General features: G+C 35.8%; 4 protein-coding genes across 5 annotated transcripts in view; 1 reads left to right on the top strand and 3 right to left on the bottom strand.

Annotated features, from left to right (window-relative positions):
* The window catches only part of LOC134792102 (tubulin-specific chaperone D), a 33912-nt gene extending 32406 nt beyond the window's left edge, over nt 1-1506 (top strand). Inside the window, exon 19 of the mRNA XM_063763292.1 lies at nt 919-1506. Coding sequence (XP_063619362.1) covers nt 919-1041 — 123 coding nt within the window. The 3' untranslated portion in view covers nt 1042-1506. The remainder of the gene's footprint in view (nt 1-918) is intronic.
* LOC134792106 (venom allergen 5.02-like) overlaps nt 1-27191 on the bottom strand; it is a 197619-nt gene that overhangs the window by 50820 nt on the left and 119608 nt on the right. The gene's annotated exons all lie outside the window — the stretch shown is intronic.
* Nucleotides 2588-16140, bottom strand: LOC134792100 (putative defense protein 3). The gene is made up of 3 exons (XM_063763288.1): nt 15920-16140; nt 4173-4383; nt 2588-2723 (listed from the first exon to the last, which is right to left on the bottom strand). Exons 1-3 carry the CDS (start codon nt 16116-16118, stop codon nt 2633-2635), a joined length of 501 nt encoding a protein of 166 aa, XP_063619358.1. The 5' UTR covers nt 16119-16140; the 3' UTR covers nt 2588-2632.
* Nucleotides 16104-27191, bottom strand: part of LOC134792080 (uncharacterized) — a 28643-nt gene continuing 17555 nt past the window's right edge. The window contains exons 5-10 of one of the 2 annotated variants that reach the window (XM_063763219.1): nt 20637-20795; nt 19802-20061; nt 19132-19336; nt 18377-18584; nt 17637-17817; nt 16104-17088 (exon numbers count right to left, since the gene is read on the bottom strand). In XM_063763219.1, the coding sequence (XP_063619289.1) occupies nt 16408-17088; nt 17637-17817; nt 18377-18584; nt 19132-19336; nt 19802-20061; nt 20637-20795 (1694 nt within the window). In that variant the 3' untranslated portion in view covers nt 16104-16407. The remainder of the gene's footprint in view (nt 17089-17636; nt 17818-18376; nt 18585-19131; nt 19337-19801; nt 20062-20636; nt 20796-27191) is intronic. The other variant, XM_063763220.1, reaches the window with a different exon arrangement.

Genomic DNA, 27191 nt, shown 5'->3' with positions numbered 1-27191 from the left:
AAAAGGTTTAAGGGGCCCACAGATTACCAGTTCGCCGGAAGATATCATACCGTCAGTTGTTCGGAACTGTCACCTTTTGCATTTAACTGACAGGCCGATATCGTCCGGCGGACTGGTAATCAGTGGGCCTCTTAAGAGTTAGCAATGTATAGAATATTGCATGCATTTTTCTCTCGCGGCGTAAATGGGGTTTTAGAGACTTTACTGAGATTGCAGACTTTACTCACTTTTATCTACTTCAAAACCAATAGATTATAATCAATTAATCACCCTTGGCGTCATATGTGATGATTCAAGACTATAAAAACAGTCGTCGATAGTATGTTACAATTTGCGTACATAATATTATGTTGGAGTTGGAATCGGTAGTGATAAAGAGTATTTTTGTCTTGCGTCTTCGTCCCGCGTTTCTGTTCAAGATATACGTTACACAAATTTTTGTCATTGCTTAGAATTCATGTGAACTGATACTGATCATTCGTGATCATTATTGTAATGAGATAACGTCTACAACTGGTTAGTTAAGGTTAATGTGGAGAAGACCGGCATATAAAATTTATGGTCGGGAAGACCGTCATATTTGAATACGTATTTTGCTCAGACATAGTCGAAAAAGAAAAGCTTCGCTCTTTCTGCTCTACCGATCTTATGTAAGAAGAGTATGTGTAAAAACTAGACGGTTTTAGCTGATAGACAGGCTTCACTACGTTAATCTTAAATGTGTTGCTGTTAATACCTGTGCAATTTTGCATCCAAATATGATGTGAGTCTACCTTTATCATCGTACTGTTTACATTTATTTTTCTCTATATACATTTGAGTTTTGTTTGTACTGAGTAAACATTCAGATCAATAAATACGTGCTTTTTGCCCAAAAGGATTTCTTTATTAAGTCATCTATGAATTTTATTTCCCTAGGTAATGACAATCCTTGAACAAACCGATTGGGAAAAAGACGTCACAGAACTGCGACCAATAAGGAACGAGCTCTGCGATCTCATGGGCATCAAGCGGCCAGTTATGAAGCAAAAAGCACCTTAATCTTACTAATTAAGAACTAAATTCGTGTAACACGTTTGCGAAGCAAGAAGAGGCGTTTTGGTTATTCCAAAATGGTGCTTTAGTTGCAGCCTAGTGCCTTTACGTGATGCATTTTTTTTTCTCGCATATTAATTGTGGTACCAACAATTGCTTTAGCTGTCTTAAAAGCTTGTCAGGCCTGAATAAGGAAGATTGAACTACTGTTTGTTTTTATACACTGCGGATCTCTTTACCAAAACGGTAAAACCTTACCTCATAATTATACTTATTCAACTGGTCAATCAACTTTTTTTAACCATACTGTTTACTGATATACATTTTTTATTATAGATATTATATAGTATTGTATGATGACTGTCTCAAATTGATGTTCTTTATTTTTTTATATGTGCGACTCATCTGGAGATTATTTTAATGAACTATGTAACACAAACCATGCATAAAATAAAATATTTATTTAACATATTACAATTGTTTCACTTTTATACCTTATATTTAGTTATTGCACTATCACACATTAAAAAAATATGCGCTCTATAACAACGTATTGTTCTTGCAAATGATCATTGTAAATTTGATTCCCGGTATAGGTAGGTACACATTTTTTGCCAAAAGTAAAAATACATTTTCACGACACCAGCTCGTAAAGGCTAAAAGCCTATTTTACTAATGAAATAAAAAAGGCTTTTAGCCTTTTAGGCGTCAAGAAACGAGGCGAGCCCTAAAAAAAGGCTCACAGGGCTCGAGTCTTTTGGATCACTACTCTTAATATATACTACAATTCAATTTTAATTTATTACAAAAACTGAGAAAGTCGCAACGCTCAAGATTCCACTTGTCGAACCACTTGCTACGCTCGAGGTTCAATTTCAGAATCTTTCGCCTGCTCGGGTATCAATAAACTTATTAAACAACAACTTTGCCCCCCTGTAAAACAAATAACTATTGTGTAATCTCAAATTACTCATTCCTGTTAGCATTTTATTCCGTACCTACCAAATTCAACCCATTTTCAAAATTATCCAGATATAAGTACTTATTCATAAAACTTTACGAGCCTGAGTTAGTTAAGTTATGTTTTATCCCTTTCTTACAAATGGATAAGTCAAAATGACAGAGAGAAACGATTCATAACTAATTCAGGCCAGTAAAGCGTATAAGTACCTACTCGATTCAATTAAATGGATGACCAAGTACCAAGTTGGCCAAGGATAATGTGGCTCCTATAGTATCTAGCAATCCTTGAAGTTATAATCTATAGCTTATTGCGAATCCGAAAAATCGGAGAGCTGTCAAAGAGCGCTTAAAATAACCTTTTCGCCGCCATTGACTTGATATAAAATCAGTACCTTTCGTGCCCCACACGCCACGACTTCATATCAAGTCGTGGTTTTGGTCTGGTTTGACGTGCAATTTTTGACATGGCGTTGATGACACTTTATTACTTCATTGATGTGGCGGAGAAAAGGTTAATGGTTGAAACTTTTTGAGACAAACGAAAAATTAAATCTGTCTTGCATATTTTGGTCAATATTAGTACGGATCTCCAATAGTTTCAACACTATTTTCGCATAACAATACTGAAACTGGTTCAGCCAAGAATTTGCAATTGTGCTGGATCCTGTGGCGCCTCCGCTATTAAATTCGACCAGAATGTTGAGTAATTCTTCAATACGGTGCCTCTGTAAAGTAAAATTATACACATTAAAATTTTAAACATATTTTGCACTTAGTATGCCGCTTAGCACGGCTTGCGTTGTATGCGCGCGGCTCCATACTTGCAGTCGCGTTGGACATATGATAAGGAGTCGCGCGCGACAAAGCAAGTCATGTAATATGTCACACGTGTCGCGTTCGGCAGGATATGTATATCTGACGAAGGTTTGACCCCCAGCATGTAGGTATGTTCAGCGGCAGTGTCGTACCGTGAACTAATCTAGCCGTGGGCGAAGTTACATCTGCGAGGCCCTTTTCTATCAATGTGCGGCGCGAGGCCGTAGGGGAGGGCCCACTTCGCCCACGCCTAGTCTAGCTACGCCACTGCATGTTCAGCGGAAATTTATAGTTTCGGAGAAATCACACAACAGCTTTGCAATATACCTACAAAATAATGCGCAACATGTCGCGTCTATTACGAATGATAATTTAGTTTTGTTTTAATTCTGATTAACCACCGACGATTAAGGTTAAAGGAAATTAAATAAGATCACGGATAACATTTCTCAAACTAGTTCTCATTTTAACTGATTTATATTTTTTGTCTAGAGGCCAGGGTCACGCTGTATAAATACCTACATGTTTACTAAATTAACATGCCGTTTTAACATATTTAATGATCTTTTATGGGCAATCAAATGGTACTGTAAGTACTTACTAACCTACATAAATTACTAAGTAACCCTCAGAACCAACTAATCATGATATTTCAAAATGTGTCAATAAAAATAAACATATGTAGGTAGGTACCACAAAGGTCAAAATGCACGAACGGAAGTTTCTTAACGATGGACTATTTTAGTTGAAACGGATTTTATCTTAAGGTCACCCGTTTAAACCGAAGTTGCACAACGCGTATATGCGATCGAGTGAAAGGAACTTTACTAGCATGTATGTACGTTTATGATCTGAGACGACAAGGGATTAGGAGCAATACATAGACTCGTGAATTCGCATTGCCAATAGTAGGATCAGTAGGTACCTATAGGTAATTGCTAAATATCTACACTACTATTGCACAAAAAACTAGTAGAGTTAGACCAAGAAAAGTCTGCAGCGATTTTGATAGCCCACCCAGTGCAAGTGTTATTTACACGTCATAATTTCATAGAAGTTTGACGATGACGTCTAAAATGACACTTGCACTGCGTGGGCTATCAAAATCGCTGCAGACTCTTCTCGGTCTGACTCTAAGTACCTATATGCATCATCAATGAATTAAATGTTGAAGTTTTGAAGTAGGTATATTGTTTATAATAAAATAAAATAAAATGGTAAAGTTAAAGTATTCCACACTAAATAAAGAAAGAGCGCGCCGCGCCCTTAGATGCCTGCTGCCCTAAGTCAAGACCCAACTGTCGTCTTTATGCGAACGAGTTTTACAAGATAAGAAATCATAACAATAGAATACATACGTGAAGTAAACCCTCCCCTGTGCGTCGGGCGGGGCGCGCCACACCAGCGTCGCTCGAGTCTTTTCTCTGGGATCAGCATGAGTGACGGCGGCGCACTCGGGATGGATCGTAGTATTCGGTGCTTCCTCCCATGAGCCGAGCCACCGGTCGTCCTCGACAGAACGGGCTTGGATAAAGAACCCTTTGAATGACTCGGCACCCTCAATGGTCACTGAAAAGAATGTTGCTTGGTGAGGGTGCGATCTCCTTTGTATGTTTTCTGCATAAGTCCCACATCTGAACCTCTGCGCTTTAAATGTGGAATTATTAAACCCTCGTAATTTCTTCATGGTTTAAAACCGGAACTAGTTTTACTCCTTAATCAGCTTTAGCTTACAGTCAGAAGTCCAATGAAAGATTTGCCAGCGAGCAATGGAGCGCAGGGCTATAACCGCGAAAATCGAAGTTCGCAAATTGCGGGCATTTTTCTCTGTCACTCTAATTACGCCTTCATTGGAGTAAAAGAGAAAGATCCCCGCAATTTGCGAATTTCTGTTTTCGCGGTAGCCACTCAGCATTCTAGATGTCACAAGGACGGATCGCATCTCTGGCGCTTCAAAACACGTATAGCTGGCGTAGGGGAGAAGACCGCCAGGCTGAAGTGGGACTGAGCGGGTCAGGTCTGCCGAATGCATCCGGATAGGTGGGCTAGTATATAGCCACCAAGTAGATGACGCAAAATAAATTCGGACGTGGCAGGCCCGGACGGAGAGGACTTAGGTCGGAAAAGCACAACAACGGGAGTTGTGGAGATCAAGGGGAGAGGCCTTTGCCCAGCTGCAGTTTAACGGGCTAAGAAAAAAATACTAAAGGGTCTGTGAGCATGTACAACTCGGAAACACAACTTAAAACTGAAAAAATGTGTGGCTCCGTCATTTTGAAATACTAAATCGACAAAAAAACCTATTTAATCACCGAACCTGCTCACAAAATTTCACGAGAATGTTGAGAATTGCGACTGTAGAGAAGAACATCCGGATATATACGAAAGCATTGTTGCCTAAGCTGTAACGGAGACCTTCGCTAACGCTCGGTCAATAATGTAATGAGATTGAGGAGTTCTTGTACAGTATATAATTTAATGAGTATTTTGACAGCGTGTTCGCTCCAGTTTGTCTGGAAGTGCCGGCCGCAAACCGGTCTGCCGGCTCGCCATAAGTTGTCTGACCTACAATGCAAAGCATGGCATTGCGCAATCGCGTACGATACTACTACACGACACGAGTAGGTACAAAAGATTTTATCAATGAACATTATCTGTTTTTAACCAGCGTCAAAAACAGTAAGTAGGTAATACCCAAATGTTTTTTCTTTAGTGTTAATTTTACGTCATATGGCATTCCTTATGTAAGTAGTTGCCGCTTTTCATGAAAAAAACCTGAACATAATAATTAACTAACATGAGATTTTATCGCGTATAAATATGCATGAACTTACCTTCGACGTTTCGAAAGCATCGTGCCATCGTGATCCCAGAAAAAGTTATACTTCTTCCCCAATAAATACAGGATGTCGCGAGTTCAGTCCGTTCAGTAGATACGGATCAAATGCACACCCTCCCATATAACCATTCCAGTCGCAGAATCACAAAGTGGTAACTAAATGTCAGATGTGTCGTAACAGAGTCCACACAATGTGTCTAGAATTGTTTCGAAACAAAGTGTCGTCGCCGTGTCTACACTTTTCCGTAACAAGGTGTCGACACATTTGTGTGCATTTTGCGTGCGGTTTGCGACTAAATCTGACAGCAAATTTGTGACAGCAAATGTCAATATAAAATACCTCTTGAAAACCAAGGTTTGTCAAACTACTATTAGTGTCTCGTGTGCTCGTAATTCTAGTAAGTCATCATGGGCAATGCAAATGATAATAATCGACCGAAACCATATAAACACCCAACACCCGTCAACCTTTTACAGAAAAGTTTTTAAAGAAATTCAATAAGCTACTTAGGTCAGGCAACGAATGCTCCAAAAGTTGTAGAGGGAAATGCTCGGAACACAATTTTTGACTCCGTAACTCGGTTTGACAAGTTAGGAGGTGAACATATCAAAAGTCCCCGGCCGTAGCCCTTGAGCGGGGGGGAGAGAGGGGGCTTTGAAGGTCCCATTTTCCGGTTTTTCGATTATATCTCGGAAACTATGCATCTCAGCGACATGGCCACTTATACAAAATGAAAGTTAATTTAATTTGTTACAAGTTTATTCAGTCAATTTTTTCGATATGTTGAATAGTTTTTGAGATATCCGCTCTTGAAAGTTTATTTAGGGCTCTCAATTTTATCTTGATATATATATATCAGTGAAGGTGCTAGGCCGTGTTTGGTATCGTTTTCGTATAAATCTGGGGTGCTGAATCCATTTAAGATATCACATTGACGGAATGGTGTCAATCACAAAATAAAAATAAATCATTTTAGGGTTCCGTACCTCAAAAGGAAAAAACGGAACCCTTATAGGATCACTCGTGCGTCTGTATGTATGTCCGTCTGAATACACAAAATAGTTCTTTACCTATAGATGACAGGAAAACCTATTAGAAATGTGCAGTCAAGCGCGAGTCGGACTTAATGTACGGAACCCTTAATACGCGAGTCCGACTCGCACTTGGCCGGTTTTTTTGAAACTCTTCTTGACGCTTAACCGCTGAACCGATTTCGTTGAAATTTGGTATAGTAATAGTTTGCGTCCCGGAACAGGATATAGGATAGATCTTATAACCAAAATCATCTTTTGAAGGTGTGAAAAGTGGCGTGGAAATTTGTACGGGAAATCAATAACCGCTGAACCGATTTATATGAAATTTGGGATGGTCTACATCTTTGATTTAGTTAAAAATGATGAAAAAACATGACTTCAAACCTAAACTTAAACAGTATTAACTTCAAGAAGTCAATTCTGAATTTCACACCTTTAAAGGATGATTTTTGAGATAACTTATTATATCCTGTCTCGGGACTCAAAATACATGTGTACCAAATTTAAATTAAAACTGTTCAGCAGTTTAAGCGTGAAGAGGAGTTTAAAAGAAAGTATTTTAATAAGTTTATATGTTTTTACTTCGGAATGGTGTCAATGTGATACCTTAACTAAATTTGGTACTGCGAATTTATACGAAAACGATACCAAACATGGTCTCATAGCTTTACTGTTGTAGAAGTCAAAATAAAATTGAGAGCCCTAAATTCTTATTACTTGGCCAAACTTGTGTAGAAGGAAAAGGTAAAATAAAAGTCTTCGGCAGGAATATAAGACACAAATATATTTTTTTTTGCGTTACTATTTCATTCATCAAATATAAACATACCTTGATTATACTATTCTAGTGAGGATAGATAAACAAAAACATTTACTTAAAAAATTACAAGGTCGAAATGTCACGGAACTTGTGAGAGTAATATGTGAAAAATAAAAACTTTTATGACAAAAAAAATCTGGACACAATTTAAGAATCACCCAATTGCGTCGAGGAATCATCTGTATTTTTGCTTGTTTCATTACCTCCTCGCTTCTTTTTTGTCCTTTGTATTCTGTAGCAATTTGTTAGATCTGAAAATAAAGATAACTTGCGTCGTCACGGATGTCGATTTATAGGTTTTAGGGAGTGCAGAATTCGAAAACGATGATCATTTTATAATCCAAGATGGCGGCTACGTATTTTGTCATAAAAGTGGAATCCAAAATAGTCATCATTTTCGAAATCTGCGCCCCCTAAAACCTATAAAACGATATCCATGACGACTTTTATGACATAGTGCATTGCCGCCATTTTGAAATTGAAAATGTTATCATTTTCGAAATCTGCGCCCCCTAAAACCTATAAAACGACATCCATGACGACTTTTATGACATAGTGCATGGCCGCCATCTTGGAATCCAAAATAGTCATCATTTTCGAAATCTGCGCCCCCTAAAACCTATAAAACGATATCCATGACGACTTTTATGACATAGTGCATTGCCGCCATTTTTAAATTGAAAATGTTATCATTTTCGAAATCTGCGCCCCCTAAAACCTATAAAACGACATCCATGACGACTTTTATGACATAGTGCATGGCCGCCATCTTGGAATCCAAAATAGTCATCATTTTCGAAATCTGCGCCCCCTAAAACCTATAAAACGATATCCATGACGACTTTTATGACATAGTGCATTGCCGCCATTTTTAAATTGAAAATGTTATCATTTTCGAAATCTGCGCCCCCCAAAACCTATAAAACGACACCCATGACGACTTTTATAACGTAGTGCATGGCCGCCATTTTGGATTCCAAAATGGTCATCATTTTCGAAAGCGGGGCCCCCTAAAACCTATAAAACGACATACATGACGACTTTTATGACATAGTGCATGGCCGCCATCTTGGAATCCAAAATGGTCATCATTTTCGAAATCTGCGCCCCCTAAAACCTATAAAACGACACCCATGACGACTTTTATGACATAGTGCATGGCCGCCATCTTGGAATCCAAAATGGTCATCATTTTCGAAATCTGCGCCCCCTAAAACCTATAAAACGACACCCATGACGACTTTTATGGCATAGTGCATGGCCGCCATTTTGGATTCCAAAATGGTCATCATTTTCAAAATTGGGGCCCCCTAAAACGTATAAAACGACACCCATGACGACTTTTATGACACAGTGCATGGCCGCCATTTCGGATTCCAAAATGGTCATTATTTTCGAAATCGGCACTCCCTAAAACCTATATATCGACACCCATCTCGACTTTTATGACAAAGTGTTTTGCTACCATCTGCATGCAAGACATTTCTATTATTTTTACGTACAAAAATGGCCCCCTGTCAACTTTCAATCGAGATTTAATCGATAATTTATTCGATTAATATTCAGATTAATTCAATTTCAATCTATGTTAGGTCGACTAAACTAATCGCGATTAAAATTTGAGAATTAATATTTTTTATTCCATTAATTAGTCGAATAAACAGTTAATCGATTAATGCCCATCTCTGACCACGGCATTTTTACACTTTGAGAATATCTGAAAACAAATCAACACAAGGAGCCATTTTGCAAATCCAGTAACATACCAGTAACTTTGTTATTACTTTTGACAGCGCGTGTCATGTGTCAACACAGAGTCGACACAAAGTCGAAACATTGCAACTACTTTGTGACTGCAATATTTCTCAGCCTTAAACCATATTTATACATCATAATTAACAAGTTTCGTAGTATGTAAAGCGTTATTTCTGTTATTTAAGTATAGTATACGCATCGAAGTACTAAAAATGCTTCAAATAATATAGTTATGAACACAGGCACTGAGAAGTAAACAATTTCATTTCCGGCTAAACTAAAACAATGTGGTGGCGCGTTGATTATATTACACTTAGTTTATCAAATCACTCGAGCAGTTTAATTCCCCACAATAATTTAAGCCCTATTGTAATATAAATGCAAACAATATATAATTACGTCTTGTAATCCGTTTTAGAGATGGCGTATTAATGTCACTTATTTTTATTTAAGTATTTTTCCATCTGACAGTTTCCATTTGACAGGAACAAAATGAACGAATGAACGAATGATTTTGGCATAAAGTAGTCGCAAACCCGAAACAATGTGTGCACACGGCGACCACACTTTATGTCACTTTGTGTCATGTGTCGACCCTTCCCCATTTCTGGTAACTGTGTCGACACGGCGACGACTCTGCGACTGGAATTGTGACCGAAACAGACGGTGTCGACACAAGATGTGTCAACACCGCGTCGTAACGGCGACTGGAAATGGTTGTATGGGCTGTACTGTACACACCCCGCGTGGTGGAACTACTTAAAACAATTTTATTTTTGAAAAATTGAAGTAAGCACTGTTCCCCAGGGGGTATACAGAAATTACGGAACCATCAAAACATGTAATTGCAACCTTTTGAAAATTAAATGGTCAAGAACCTTTCAACGGCTGAGACATAATATTCTGGGGAAACTCCACAGACCGAGATATGGCCTTCAAGGCACAGAAAAAATGTCTACGATCAGTGTGTCGGGTTCCACAAACCGAAACCAGCAAACCAAATTTCATTAGGCTCAACATACTCACATTACCTTGCCTGTATATTTACGAAGTAGCGGTATATGTTAATAATAATATTGGCCAATTTTCTGTTACCAATAGTGCACGTCGTTGCAACAAAATTTATATAAAATCAATAAAAACGGCTTTTATGGCCAAAAGTATTTTCGGCATGGCCCCTAAACTCTATAACAAACTGCCAGATGATATCACTAAATTAGATGACATAAGTATTTTCAAAAAGAGTCTGTTTAAATTTTTAGTTAGGAAAGCATACTACTCGATCGGAGAATATTTGTCTGATACAGAATATTAATTATATAGGTATATGTAGGAATGTAAATTACTAAATTATATTTTATTTTTAATAGATTAAGTTTGTAAATATGCATGCACCATCTGGAAAATATTTGTATGCCTAATGGCTAAACATAGTCATACTCTTTTTAAGTGTACAATTATATCTGTAAAAACCTATGTTTACAAATAAATATATGATGATGATGATGATGATGATGACGACATATGAGTAGGCACATATTGCCACTCAAGACGTTATCCGTTAACGTGTTTTTTATTCATTGGGTAATCAGTAATCACTGGACATTTATTTCAATGTGCACTCCGAGTACTAGATATTTTGCAACCTAATTTTGTAATGCAACATTTTTGCAATGGTATTCGCGATCGTGACTCGTATGCTACTGTTTAATATTGTTGACATTGAGATGAGTAAAACACTGATTTAAACTTTCACGATTTTTACTCATTATAATTCGCAACGGCGGGGCTTAATCGCGTAAAATTGCGTTTTGGTTTTGGAGGTAAATTTAACAACATTTTACGCGATTAAAGACATTAAAATTCCGTCGTTGTGAATAACATTGAGAAAAGTAGGTACCTACTCAAAATTATTTGAAGCCTCATGTTAACTAAAATAACTATCCTAAATATACAGTGTTTTTTTTAAAGTCCATTAATTTCAAGATTGCATTCCTGAGCTTAAATTAAGTAATTGTCTCAAAGTAACCTGTATTCTAATTAACTCCATTTTGGAGATAATCAATGATTTATATTTATCTGATAAGGCTCCTACTAGCGTATACACTTGCATTAGGGCCTGTTTACATATTGATTAGTGTTAGTGTACTTAATCAATATGAGGTGGGTTTTTGTAATGGGTTAACACACTCTCTGCGGTAATTAGCTTAATTTATCAGTAACCTTGGTCGAGTTTACGGGATCGAATGGACCCCGTAGTCAACGAAAGAGATATTAATTATTGTAGGGGAGCCCAAGAGGGTATTTCGGGATCTACTCGAGCGCGGCAGATTAATATACAGGGGGATAACTTGTACCCGGTTAAGTACTTCCACCAAATATGAGCCCCATATACACCGTGTTTTTATTGAATTCCGTTAACTTCGGGGTACAGTTAAGTACGTTTATAAGAACTAAATGGCATAGTTAATTTTCAAAAAAAAAAATTTTTTTTGTTTTTTTTTTTTGTTTAAAAAGTAATTAAATGTAGCATATAGCGTTGTTGTAACACGGGCATTACATTTAACTCAACCAAACAATTGAAATCTGTGACATATCAATGTCATTTCGTACATCAATCGACCGAGATTGTACTTAAGTTTAGTAGCAAATGTATGAACTCATTCTAAACACTAATCAATATGTAAGCCGGCCCTAAGGCAAGTGTACACGCTTGTAGAGGCCTTATAGGAAAAAAATAAATTATGGATTATCTCCGAAATGGACTTAATTAGAACATCGGTGTCTTTGAGAAAGTTACTTGATTTAAGCTCAGGAATGCACCCTTGAAATTAACGGAAATCAAAAAACACGGTGTATATGGCCGCCCATCAAGGATAAAGGATCAGATTAGTAAAAAAAATTGATCATCTGAAATTCTCGAGCGCGTCAGATTAAGGTAGGGTGAGTTAGTTACATGCTAAAACATGTATATTCCACTAATCTGACAATTTGAGAGTAACGTAAAGAAGGGGGAGGGCTACAAAGTTATAAATAAAAACGTCATCTCGACATGAAAAGAATAAATATTTTTCATTTCTCATGCTCTGAAAGAGGGCCATTGTTCGCACCCAACAAATGTTTACTACTATACATACTTCTATAGATTATCTGTGCATATCAAGGCCCCAACGTCGTCTGTTCTCATTGACGGCGCAGCAACTATTATCACTTATCTCTCCCCGTTCTTTTAAAAATGTCAGTTGTCAAAAAAAGACAACCATTATGAGAAGATGAAATTCAAATCAAGGTGTTGCCGTTTTCGGTGGTTTCAAGCTGTGTATGCGGTGTATGTGTGCGTAAAAACGTGTAGGTATGTGTGCAGTTTTAAGGAAGTGAAAAGTAGATTTTAATCATGTTATATTTCGATAAACGCTACACAGCAGAACGAAATAGCGATTATACTTGGTCAAGCAAGTCTTGTCAATAGAAAAAGGCGCGAATTTCAAATTTTCTATGAGACGATAACTAGGATGAAATCAAGCCAGAGGAGGAAGATGATTCTACCGATGAAGACGATAATTTAAAATTTTTTTTTTTTTTTTTTTTTATTATTAATTAATTATGTTCTTATTGTATTTACAAGTATTCTACATGAAAAAACATACACTTTTTTATTTGCACGCTATTTCCTGAGCTTTTCAATTAATTAAGTTCAATGATGTAAAAAAATAAAAATAAATTTTTTTAATTGTCAGATTAGGCGAATCCCTCCAGATAATCGTCAGATTATGAGATAGCACGTCTAGGGCATAAAAATGAACCATATACAGGGTGGAAAGGCACGACGATCCTTTCCGGAAATGGGAGATAGTTTAGCCTAAGCTCTATATTTTCTCCATAGAAACTATGTTAATATGGGCAACCGTTTCTAAATTATGACCTTTTAAACATCCACGCAAAAAACTACTTTGTTCTAACCCTAACAGGTGACAGGGTCAATGAACTTACTTGTAAACAATCAGTATTCGACAGGAAATTATGCTAATTTGTTGCCATCTAACCATTTTTAGGTCTGCTTACAGCACGGTAAGAATCATTGCAGGATTTTCGCTTTCTTAGTGGTTCCACTTGTTCAATACTTGAATGAAATAGTTATGTTATTCCTTAATATTAATAATACTAACCACAACATTGTTTACAACGACAGTTCAAATGGTGACATTGACAACCACTCAAAAGTACGCAATCGTCTTATAAATATCTCTGGTTTCCTTGACTGATAAAAAGGTTTTAGTTTCTTAACACGTTTCACAAAATTATTTTCGAATAATTGGAAACTATTTTTTATAATAATAAATTACATGTAGGTTGTGTTAGTTGCACCAAATGAACTTGCAAAAATGAAATACTAAGAATAAATCAAGAATAAATACTTCTTCAATACCAAACTAACAAACCTTCTTGCGTGGTAGGAAATAGACAAGACGTCTGATGTTTGAAATTAAATTTTCATTGAACTATACTTATTGAATGTCATATTCTTCAAATAAAAATGTTAGATGCTCGTGGCTATTTAAATTTGTGGGGCTGTGTAAAAGATATGGTGTACCAAACCAAACGGAATGTGAAACTGCGGACGAAATGAGACAAAGGCTAATTGGTGCTTTCTGCGGAGGATAAATGACGAAGAGCATACACTATATCGCATGTGCATCGACATACTCGGGTACGGGCTGCGGCGGCGTTGTAATACACGGAGGTACATTTGAACACCGTATGTGAAAAGAAGATAGTATTAAATATTGGAAAAAAGTAATTATCTAAGAAAGTAATAAAATTGTTTGTAATATTTTTGCATGCATTTGATTTATTTGACATTTATGCGTCATTCATACATCATTGCGATACTGTCAACGATCGGAAAAAAGTGTAAAGTCCCGAGCTTTCCCGACGGAGATCCTTAATCTAGCCGTCATGTGCACATGCTATAGGGTTATCACCACAGTTAAAAAGTAGTATTTTTGCAATTTTTATTTTTTACTCAATTAACGATTCTTACCATTACCAATAGTCTCTGTATCACTTAAACGACCTAATACTTCCGGGAAGGATCGTCGTGCCTTTCCACCCTGTATATCTTAATCTGACGCGCTTGAGTATTTCAAAATGGCGAATTTTTGCACATTCTAATAATGGCCGCAAGTTTGCGTCTCATCCAAATCGTCAGCTTTTTTAGGTGCACTTAACATCTCCTTAGAAAATCTGACGCGCTCGTCAAATTTTTTTTTTATTCTTCACTTTCAACCCTTACGTACGACCACCCCCATCATGGAAACAATCAGATTAACATACGTACATTTTAAAAAACGTGGGACATGGATGATATCAATATCTGACGCGCTCGAGTATGTCTATGCAACAGTTTCTTTTTACATTTTTGAAAATCTATAGCCGCTCCCCCCACCGATGAAAAGGTATATATGTGACGTCCCACGGGTAAAGGTACCTTATGGCGGTTGGCGCTTACGCTATTATTAACGCCGCTCCAATATTATTGCGGCGCTGTGTGACGTAAGCGCCAGCCGCCATAAGGTACCTTTTTCCGTGGAACGTCACATATTATATGACATTTTTTCTTTTTATCATCTAAGCTTTGCGACCCAATAGGTCTCTATGACGCTCGAGTAAATCCCGATTTAGCATCGTGGGCTCCCCTGCCATTAAAATAAGATAAAAATTCAAACTATTTGCAACTAACATGTTTAGGTGTTCTACATGCTTAGAGTTCTGATATTAATGGGCATTTTCAGGATTGAAATGTCAAAAGAAGAAATAAATTTTGAGAATCGATAATAAATAAAGGTCCGAATTATATTTACCTTATTATTCACAACGACAGGACTTAATCACGTATAGTTAGGGTTGCCATAATGAGTCGGAACTGATAAGGGACAGTGGTATTCTAGAGCGCTATTAATAAATAAATAAATATTATAGGACATTTTTACACAAATTGACTAAGCCCCACGGTAAGCTCAAGAAGGCTTGTTTTATGAGTACCCATAACACAAGACAACGATATATATAATATATAAATAAAGGTACTTAAATAGGTACAAAGAAAACAACCATGACTCAGGAACAAATATCTGTATCACCATACAAATAAATGCCCTTACCAGGATTCGAACCCGGGACCATCGGTTTCATACTCTTCATAGGCAGGGTCACTACCCACTAGGCCAGACCGGTCGACAAAATACGGGACAAAAACGGGACCAGTAAAAATACGGGACGTGATACTTAAATACGGTGACAGTCCCGTATATACGGGACGTATGGCAATCCTACGTATAGTGGTCTTCTCCGAGACCACGGGGACAACTACTTAAAACGTAGTCGTTATATTCTCTTTGGGGACAACGCCGTCCTCGAAACGTCGGACAATAGAAATCGTCGGAAATAGTTTGGGAGGTAAATTTAAAACTTAATTCTACGCGATTAAATCCCGTCGTTGCGAATAGTAAAATCAGTAGGTATCTTTTCCTTTTTCGGATCCAGTTGAAAATAAATACGAAAATAAAATGTTAGTAATATTAGTAGGTATCCCACATTTGTTATAATTGTCGAAAAATGCCTAAGTGAAAGTATCTGTATGCTGAAAAAAAACTAACCTGTAATTGCAGCATTTGGTCCATAATTAGTCGCTGAAGCGTACACTCTGTACGGCAGTGTGTTCAGCGGCTGCGTCCGATGCTGTCCATGATTGGGCTGATTAGGCCGGTCCTTGACACAGGCGTCTATAGGCGCCCCATCGGGGAACCCCTCAACCCCCCAACACAATAAAATAGCCACTAATAATTTGGACCACATTTTTTATTAATACCTACAAGGTGTCAGTTTAAGGTCCAAGTTGAAAATGCGCGCGCGCGCCTCGACCGCTCACTTTTGTAACCGCGGGTTCGAAAGGATCTAGATTTTTGAGCGAGTTGACAGATGGATTTATTTCGGTAGGGGATATGGGTGCGCCTAAAGCATTAGGCCGTTGCGCAAACGTGTTCACTACAGTATAAAAAGCTGTTAATCATGTCAATTCAGGTTTATTATTAAAAATAAATAGACTAAACTAATGTCCCTTAACCAAATATACAAAAATAGTTTGTTATTCTTCTACAAATACAATTTGATCTTCTTTCTGCCTGTTTGGAGATAAAAGTTCAGGATCTAAACGTTCTTTACTAAAATCGATGAATTGAAATATTTCTTCGAACATACTGTCACGGTCTGTCCCATCTAGCGAATCATCATAAATTGTCTCTAATTGTTTTGAATCATCAACATTGTTATTACTAACTGTTTTTGGATTGTTTATATCTACGATATTATTTTTAGGCCCGTTTACTTCTTCAAGTTTAATTTCTTCCGGTTTTTCATGTTCGGAATGAGAGGTAGGACTTTCGTGTGACGTAACAGACCTAATCCAGTCTTCATTCTCATAAGAGGTGCTTGAAGCGTTTGTGTAGTTATTATATTTTTTATCTCGAGTTAGGTCTTGAGTAAAATCGTAGCCTTTATTTGTTTCTCCCATATCAATAGTTTCGTAGACGGGGTCCAAGATCTCTGCTAATTTTTCGGTAGCATTTATTGATATGATTTCAGCAACGTGTAGCTTGGGTAGGACTACATCGTCTACCGGGTCCTCGAAGTGCGAAGGGAGGTTGGTGCTGTAGGTCATTCTCCTGGAGTTTGGGTTGAGGCTGGGTCGGGGGTAGGAATCCCCACGAACACGTGATACTACTGCCTGTTCTGTTTTCTGGTACGTTGCTTTTATCAACATGCGCACCTGAAAAAATAATATAACTGCATTATTGCAAATGTCTTAAAGAAAGGGTACTCCCAAAAATATATGACACTCGTATGTGGCTTTATAAATAAAAAGTTGTCAAATTGCACGTTTCGTCATGTGTTATTGCAGGAAATTAGATACAAGTGGTACCTAAGTATAATTTTTCTGAAAATCTATGTTTTTAAAGAGCATAAAGCCTCTTTTCCTGGCCTATGCTACCTCTATCAGCTGTCATATTATTAAATCTTGTGCGAATATTTATTCCCGACGTCTTTCTAAAAGTCAGGTCTGTGACAAACAATGGCCCGGCTGATGGTAAGCGGTTATGATAGCCCTACAACTCCAAGGTGTTACATGTGCATTGTCGGTCCTTTAACACGTTAACTGACCTATTCCGAATTGTTAATACAGGCTTGCCATGACCCATATACTGGGCAAGGAAACGTGTTAAAAATCTTTAAAATCCTTTTATTGTAAATTGCCCTTAGTGCCTATACCTCGGCAAGGAGTTCAACTTTTTATCGAATAAATTTCAATAATGTAACCTCTTTATTGACATAGCAGTACAGCATAGCTACGACGAACCCCTGCAGGCCCTCCACGGCGTAGGTGACGTAATAGTAGATCTGCTCGCCGGTGCAGTTGGTTGTGTTCGGCCGAAATGCGGTCAGGAGGAACTGGGAGCCGAATATGGGCATCAAGAAGAGCGTGGCTTTTGTTGTGCTTCTGTGAATTTACAATCAAGTAAGTAGGTCCCGTAAAATGGGGTGCGTAGGGATTACGGGGGCAGTTGGGTTATGAATGGGGTGAGGAGGGAAGGTACGGTTATTTTTAGACCAGAGTTATCACATTCTAAGAACAAATTAAATTATAATTAATATTTTAATTTGTGTTTTTCCAAGTAGACATTTCGGTTTAGAGTTATCACATTGTTACGTAAATACTTTATTCAATCTATTGTAATATTCTGTGAATTTTAGCAACTGTCCCATCTCACTCAATTCCTATCCCCCCTAACCCCGACTACGGGATGAGGTGGGATTTCCTACTATTTTGTGTTTATCGTTGAATCTATGAAATGAAACGAAAAATTATCATTGAAAAGCTAAAGTTCATACTACCGGAACACTTTTCAAGTATAAATATCAATTCAACGTGCCACATATAAAAATAAACTTTTATTGAGGTTTGAACTACGGATTTGTCCCAACTCACCCCATTTTACGGTATTGAACTTTCGTAATCTTTCGGTTTACACTGCATCCTCAGAAAGCATGTTACTTACAGCTGATTAGCGTTCTCGCTGTTCCTAATCTTAGTAAGCAGCACTCGTAACACGTCAACAAACAGGGCTGTGTTTATGAGCAGCACGGCCAGACGCGGCGCGTCGAGGATCCACTGGATATTGTTCACTGTGTACACAACCCAGCAAGAATGGTCGTCCAATAGGCCCATGACGATGGACCAGGCGATTACTGGGACTATGGCGATTACTGGAAATAAGAGGGTGAATTTGGTTGTCTTAAATTATATATAGATATACTAAAATACAGGTTAACCTTCTTAGGAAACAGGGCTTCAGATTTATTTTTAAGAGTTCCATTTTTTTAAGTTTGTTTATGAAATATATATTTTATTAATGTATGCGTAAGCTTGTAAAAATGTAAGCCATACTCCTAGAGGACAATATATGGGTCAACAACTTTTACTACCTACTAAACTTATCAGCCATTTCTCATTAGGTATTATTTCATTCTTAAATAGCAGTAAGTAGATATAAAAATATTATATGGGTGTACGAGCAATGGCCACTGAGGCAGAAAGTGGCAACCGCGAACTGAAGGATTCAATCAGAAAAGGCCCTCAACAAAATGGACTAGTCAAAATTCAGTCATCAGCAACCGATCGTAGCGAAAATTTAATCATTGCTATGTTCAGCAACTGACACCTTGAGACCTTGACACCAGATGCCTAACTCGCAGATAAAATTTTTGGATTTCGTATTTATATTTGGATGTTTGATGGTCATTAGATACGTACCAGCTCCCGAAGCGTACAGCCACTTAACATTCAGGTTTCTCCTAAAGGTTGTCACAATCATCCTATGCAGATACACCCCCTCCACCAGCATGCACACAAACACTGCGTTGGCTGCGATCTTCTCTAGGATAGCCAGTATTCGACACCACACGGCGTGAGTCGACATTACAGTTTCACCGGAGCTGGTTAATTCGTCGATGTAAATCTGGGTAGAGAAGTTGGGAAACCATACGGATGAGAAAGTAGTAAAAGTTGTAAAAATATTGGAAAAATTTGCCGTTACAGCACCATACGTGAACAATTTGGTCCGTCTTTAACAAAGAGGTACCCACATATAAAGTCTAGGAAAAAATCGTGCTTCAAATTTAACAGCCGAAGTAGATGGCGTTGTACGGCTCCTTACCCCAACGGCAGATCGTTGTAAAAAATTGACGTTGCATGGACAATTCATTTATTTACTAGTCTTACTATTTTGTTCGCATTGGTATCCTAGTCTTACTATACAAAAAAGATTGCGCCGTATAGCATAATTTAGTTTGGCTTTTAATTTTGGATGCACGAAAATATTATATTTATAATTAGTGTTTTTTAGTATTTAATATTTAGTGCTTGAAATAAAAGCTTACTAAAGTATTGCAATTATTGAACGTAAAATTCTCAAACGACTTACCACACTTCTACTAATGATGACCAAAACATTCCTTATCACTATAGCAATCAGCAGATTCCTATGTAACGCCACTCTCGTCACTCTGAGCCTCTTGTAGAAGAAGAAAATGGCCACCGCCGGCAGACACGATGCTATGGAGAAGGCTAACATGGCGATGTAGAAGCGATATCGCTGGAGGAGGCGGGCGGTGATGCTGCAAGTGCTGTAGTCGGTTTGAAGCTCCCAGGTTCCGTTTTGGTAGCACTCCTTGCTGCTGAAATCTGATGAATTTAGCAAAAAATAAAAGTTGTTTGAAAAGTATAAGATACATAAGATAACTACAATAAATTGGTGTAGTTTTTAGTAGTCTCAATCTTTGCACTGGATCAGTGCATCCCTACATTCAATTTAAGCATGTCAATATTAAATTCATGTTTAGGAAAACCAAAATCATACGAAAGGTTAACTACTAATTTTATATGCCATTTGCTTGATCTTTACTGTCAGACGTTTTAAAGATTAATTAAACCACTTAAGTACCTATGTTTGAATTTTCGTCATTTCGTACTTTAGAACCCCTAGTATAAATTTCATTCGATAGCGTGAAGAAAAAGAAGCTTTATTTAAAACTAGCATCTATCTGGCATACTGCTAGAAGTATGCCAGATAGCAGTGTTGGCCGAAACGTTAATGCAATTGAATATTCTTGACCATTAACCAGTACAAATTGAACCGTCAACTGTAACCGTCCGTTACCGTTTACGGTTCAATTTGTACTGGTTAATGGTCAATTGCAATTAACGTTCGGCCAACACTGCCAGATAGGTGCTAGTTTTTAGAAGGTAATAGAACTTACGATGACACGTCGGTCCTTGGTTAGAGTAGGCAAACTCCGAGCACACATCGACGGCGGTGGTACCGCCGGGGGCCGACACCCAGCAACTCCAACCATCGAATGTAGGGCTACATTCGTGTTCTTCATTCTCGGCATAGACCTCAAGGATATCTGTGAATCCTATTAGCAGACCGGCCAAAGAAAGAAAAGTCTTCTAGAAATCGATTTTCGCTCATGTCGTCTCGGATATGGGGGGCGATTTTTGAATTTTTATCGCTCGATTTCGTCACTCGTAAATCAGTGGAAAACGGCGAAATACAATTTTTTTTTAATACGAGCGATCGAAATTGGGAATCTAGTGGTATTGACCACTCGTTTTCAATTCTATTAGTAGAATTTAAATGCCTAGTAGTGGAGATATTATTGAACGAAATACTCGAAATCGAGCGGTCGAAATTCAAAAATCGGCCCCATGGATGAATATGGTATCGACGCATTCAGTGTAATGCCCTGAATACAAATATATGAGATGACAAGCGCGTAAGTGGTGGGGGTAGTTGCTGTGACGTCATAAAGTCGGCACTACAAACTTTTTTTATTATTTTCTTTTAAACATACCATGTGGGGTATCCAATGAAAGGGATTTGTGAGCAACAAAAACAAAAAAAACCCGACTGTTGACATATATTTTTGTTGTGGTGTTTTTACTAGCTTTCATTTGATACCCATATTGCGATAGTAACAACCCAACAGTGGGTATGTATACCTATATGTGTTTTTATTTGACACGCCCTACAGCCCAAACGGCTGTATGAGGTGTGGTTGAATTCGTCAGAATTGTGGTAGTGACACAGGCTATATAAATTTTGAAAATGACGCCCGCAAATGAAAAATGGAGGGGGAGGCTCGTTTTTTTTTCTTACTGCAGAAATATGGGTAGGTACCAAATGAAAGCTACTGAAAAGACCACTACAAAAATATATGTCAACAGTCGGGTTTTTTGTTTGTTTTAATAATAGTTGTAGTTTAATGTAACAGAAATCTTATGCTTTTTTATCCTTGATGCACTTTTCTTATGTTTTGATATATCTGGTTGATTATTTTTTAACATTAAGTATGTAGAGGATATTCACAGTCACTTGGTATGTATTTTGGACTTATCCATTCAGCCATTTTCAATTTAGAGCACTTGAAAGTCAACAGTGGATTGTGAAATTTTTGAACGTTTTCTTATAATTTGTTAGACCAAGTATAGAAAATGTTACAGTATAGTATATATTTGAGATCTACTCACAAAGCCCTTTCATTTGGTACCCTACATGGTATGCTTAAAAGAAAATAAAAAAAAGTTTGTACTGCAGACTTTATGACGTCACAGCAACTACCCCCACCACTTTCGCGCTTGTCATCTCATATATTTGTGTTCAGGGCATTACACTGAATGCATCGATACCATATTCACCCATATCCGAGACGACATGAACGAAACCTAACCTAAAGCCTGAAAAAACGGCCCTCATAGGTACAGGGCGTAATCGTTAAGTGTAGCCAGGCGATAATTCCGTAAATATAATAGATATCAGAAAACTTCAAATTCATATCGAAAGTGCGTTACCCAATGAGTAAAATTACATTAATAACTTTTTTTTAAATAAAAACAGAAATATCCCAACATTAACTTCAAACCCTCCCATACATTTAGTACGACGACTCACCCCTCAAAGAAGGTCGGTGTCGTAAGAGATAAAACTGCTTGCGATTCATTATCTGCGATAATAAGCTGCAATAAAATAATACAACTACCGTTTATAAAATAATAAATCTATAATTTGTTTTTTAATTACACCGCAAATTTTAAGAAAAGTTCATTTAGAAACATTTAAGAGAGCCCGTCAATGTATCGCACAAGAAGGGCGTCACTTCGAGCAACTACTGTAAACAAAAAATGTACTTCCTTATTTATTATTTCATAAACGATAGTTTTATTATTTTAGTACAGTTTATTATCGCTAATAATGAATCTCAAGCAGTTTTATCTCTTACGACACCGACGTTCTTTGAGGGGTGAGTCGTCGTACTAAATGTATGGGAGGGTTTGAAGTTGATGTTTGGGATATTTCTGCTTTTATTTAAAAAAAGTTATTACCTAATGTAATTTTACTCATTGGATAACGCACTTTCGATATCAATTTGAAGTTTTCTGATATCTGTTATATTTACGGAATTATCGCCTGGCTACCAGGGACAGGAACCGGTTACCTTAACCGGGGTTTTTCATAGGGTTATTTTAGAGGTGTTTATAAAAACCCCTACCATAACGGTAACCGCTTAATAAGGTAACACTTTGATTCGGTAACCGTATCAGATCGAGTTAACCTCTGTTACCGGTAACCGAAATAAAAACCCAGTCTATTCAGTTACCTCATTATGAGGTTTTTGACCAGTTCAAACGATTGTAATCTTTACGCACACTTAAATTCTACTTATTATTGAATAACCGAGGTTGGCATGGGCGGTCTATGAAGCCTCCAGCACAAACAAGTTTTTTTGCCTTTCCTTTGTTTATCTTTATACCTACCTGTGTGGTGTGTTCTTATTATAAATATTATTATATTATAACTAAAATAAATAAATTAAATAAGATTAATAAATTAAATAAATTAAATAAATTAAATAAACTAAATAAACTAAATAAATAAAATAAAATAAATAAATTTAATAAATTAAATAAATTTAATAAATTAAATAAATTTAATAAATTAAATAAATTTAATAAATTAAATAAATCAAATAAATTTAATAAATTTAATAAATTTAATAAATTTAATAAATTTAATAAATTCAATAAATTAAATAAATTAAATAAATTAAATAAATTAAATAAATTAAATAAATTAAATAAATTAAATAAATTAAATAAATTAAATAAATTAAATAAATTAAATAAATTAAATAAATTAAATAAATTAAATAAATTAAATAAATTAAAAATTAAATAAATAAAATAAAATAAATAAATTAAATAAATTAAATAAATTAAATAAATTAAATAAATTAAATAAATTAAATAAATTTAATAAATCAAATAAATTTAATAAATCAAATAAATTAAATAAACTTAAAAAATTAAAAAATAAAAATTAAATAAATTTAATAAATTAAATAAATTAAAAAAATTAAATAAATTAAATAAATTAAATAAATTAAATAAATTAAATAAATTAAATAAATTAAATAAATTAAATAAATTAAATAAATTAAATAAATTAAATAAATTAAATAAATTAAATAAATTAAATAAATTAAATAAATTTAATAAATTTAATAAATTTAATAAATTTAATAAATTTAATAAATTAAATAAATTAAATAAATTAAATAAATTAAATAAATTAAATAAATTAAATAAATTAAATAAATTAAATAAATTAAATAAATTAAATAAATTAAATAAATTAAATAAATTAAATAAATTAAATAAATTAAATAAATTAAATAAATTAAATAAATTAAATAAATTAAATAAATTAAATAAATTAAATAAATTAAATAAATTAAATAAATTAAATAAATTAAATAAATTAAATAAATTAAATAAATTAAATAAATTAAATAAATTAAACAAATATAACAAATTAAACTAATTAAATAAATAAAATAAATACAAAAAAATAAATAAATTCAATAAATTCAATAAATAAATTAAATTTAATAAATAAAGTCATTAAAATTAACAAAATATAAATAAAGTAAATAAAATAAACAATTTTTTTAGTATTTTTTTTAGTTCTGACGGCACATCACTAAAACTACTTTAATGTAGCAAACCAGTAAGCAACCGATAATAAAGGTTACCATAACTGAATGAAAACCTGTTAAAAACCCTTAACAAAAACCCTATCGCGATGGGGTTTTGAGATTAACTCGGTTAAAGGTTAGGGTTACCGTTTCAATAAGGTTACCATTACAATCAGGTAACAGTATGATAGGGTTACCGAATGATAAGGTAACCGAATCGATTGGGTTACCGAATTGATAGGATTAAGCGTAAAGAGGGGTTTTCCGGTCCTTGCGCTTAACCGCTGAACCGATTTCGTTGAAATTTGGTATAGAAATAGTTTGCGTCCCGGAACAGGACATAGGATAGATCTTATAACCAAAATCATCTTTTAAAAGTGTGAAAAGTGGCGTGGAAATTTGTACGGGAAATCAATAACCGCTGAACCGATTTATATGAAATTTGGGATGGTCTACATCTTTGATTTAGGTAAAAATGATAAAAAAACATGACTTCAAGCCTAAACTTAAATAGTATTAACTTCAAGAAGTCAATTCTGAATTCCCCCCTACACCTCATTTCACACCTTTAAAGGATGATTTTTGAGATAACTTATTATGTCCTGTCTCGGGACTCAAAATATATGTGTACCAAATTTAAATTCAAACTGTTCAGCAGTTTAAGCGTGAAGAGGAGTTTAAAAGAAAGTATTTTAATAAGTTTATATGTTTTTACTTCGGAATGGTGTCAATGTGATACCTTAACTAAATTTGGTACTGCGAATTTATACGAAAACGATACCAAACATGGCCTCGTAGCTTTACTGTTGTAGAAGTCAAAATAAAATTGAGAGCCCTAAATTCTTATTACTTGGCCAAACTTGTGTAGAAGGAAAAGGTAAAATAAAAGTCTTCGGCAGGAATATAAGACACAATTTTTTTTTTGTTTGCGTTACTATTTCAATCATCAAATGTGGTATTATCTATGAAAAGGGACCTTATTGTCGATGGCGCTTACGACACTAACATCGATGAGCACAAAACGTAGTAGTTTAAAATTGGGGATTCTGGCCCATTTTAGTTATTTTGATTTCCAATTTAGCAATTAAGTTTCTTTGATTACTGGAACATTCAATGTTGCTGTCTATCCAATGCGGAGGTCAATTTATGTTATGTGACGCTGATGAACTTATCAGTCATCGGGTTTAAAGGTCCCTTTGTAGTTTTTTATAAATAACTCGTAAACGGTGACTTGTAGCAAAAATGTTCTGATACATAAGTAATCTGCGTAAAATTGTCTACATTAAATATTCTATACACTTTTTCGCTAGGATCAATATTTAAAAAAATATTTAAGGTAAAAAGTTAAATATGATCAATTGTTAATATTTTTTTGTAAATAACTCGTAAACGGTGGCCTGTACCAAAAAATGTTCTGATACATAAGTAATCTACTTAAAATCTACTCACACCAGAGGATGCTGAAGACCGGACGCTTAGCTAAAACGCTAGGTTGAAGGAGAAGAAGATTGATCCTAGCGAAAAAGTGTATAGAATATTTAAGGCGCTCTTATACTCGAGTTTTACGTTTTCAAGGGGGTGACGCAGACGAGTGGTAGAACGGGCAGGCGGGCGCCCCGCGCGGCGCACCGCACCATTCCCGCGCAGCACGTCTACGTCCTTATTCTGACGACATCGGTATTCTGAATCGTCAGTTCCGAGATTTTTGTTCGGCAATTAATATTGAAAAAGATTTATTAGTAAATTCGAATTTTGATGAGTACTTAATGAAATTTAAAACCGGACAAGCGCGAGTCGGACTCGCCCACTGAGCCCACCGAGGGTTCCGTACTTTTTAGTATTTGTTATTATAGCGGCAACAGAAATACATCATCTGTGAAAATTTCAACTGTCTAGCTATCACGGTTCGTGAGATACAGCCTGCTGACAGACGGACGGACGAACGGACGGACAGCGGAGTCTTACTAATAGGGTTCCGTTTTACCCTTTGGGTAGGGAACCCTAAAAATGGTAGGTAAGACGGTGAGGTCGGTGAGTGTACCTAAATAATTATTAATTATATGTATACAATATGAGTGTATACTTGACTGATCATGTTTTTGTAAAAATCGATTTCGACTGGCAAAACATATTATTTTTTGGCAACCGGGTTTTTTAACCTAATTAGACCCCGCTGAATCCGAAATTGCCGGTTGATTGATCGAATTCTTGACTGGAAGTGAGATAGTTGATATTAAAGGTCCCTTTTTTTTAAGTTTTTCGTAAATAACTCTTAAACGGTGGCGCATAGCAAAAATTTTCTTAAACATAAGTAATCTACATAAAATTGCCTACAAGAAAGATTCCGTACCATTTTTCGCTAGGATCAATATTCAAAGAGATATTAAGGCGGGAAAGTTAATTATAATCACTTTTTGAAGGTCTCTTTTTTTAGTTTTTCGTAAATAACTCGTAAACGGTGGCCAATATAAAAAAAATTGTTAAACGTTAATAATCGACACAACATTTTCAATAAAAAAAGATTTAGTACATTTTTAGCAGGGATCAATATTTAAAAAGATAATAAAGAGGGAAAGTTAATTATAATAAATTCTAAGGTTCCTTGTTTTTATTTTTTCGTTAATAATTTGAAAAGTATGACTCATAGCAAAAACAAACCTGTTCACTCGAAACCCAAACACGCGCACAAGAGGACACTACCTTAAACTAGTAACCACAAAGCATAAAACAAATATCGCGAAAAACTTCATTGCAAACCGGATAGTAAATGCTTGGAAC

Source organism: Cydia splendana, chromosome 7 (assembly GCF_910591565.1).
Source record: "Cydia splendana chromosome 7, ilCydSple1.2, whole genome shotgun sequence".
NCBI lineage: Eukaryota > Metazoa > Arthropoda > Insecta > Lepidoptera > Tortricidae > Cydia > Cydia splendana.
Note: the sequence above shows the minus strand (reverse complement) of the source record. Positions and strands in the feature narration are given on the sequence as shown.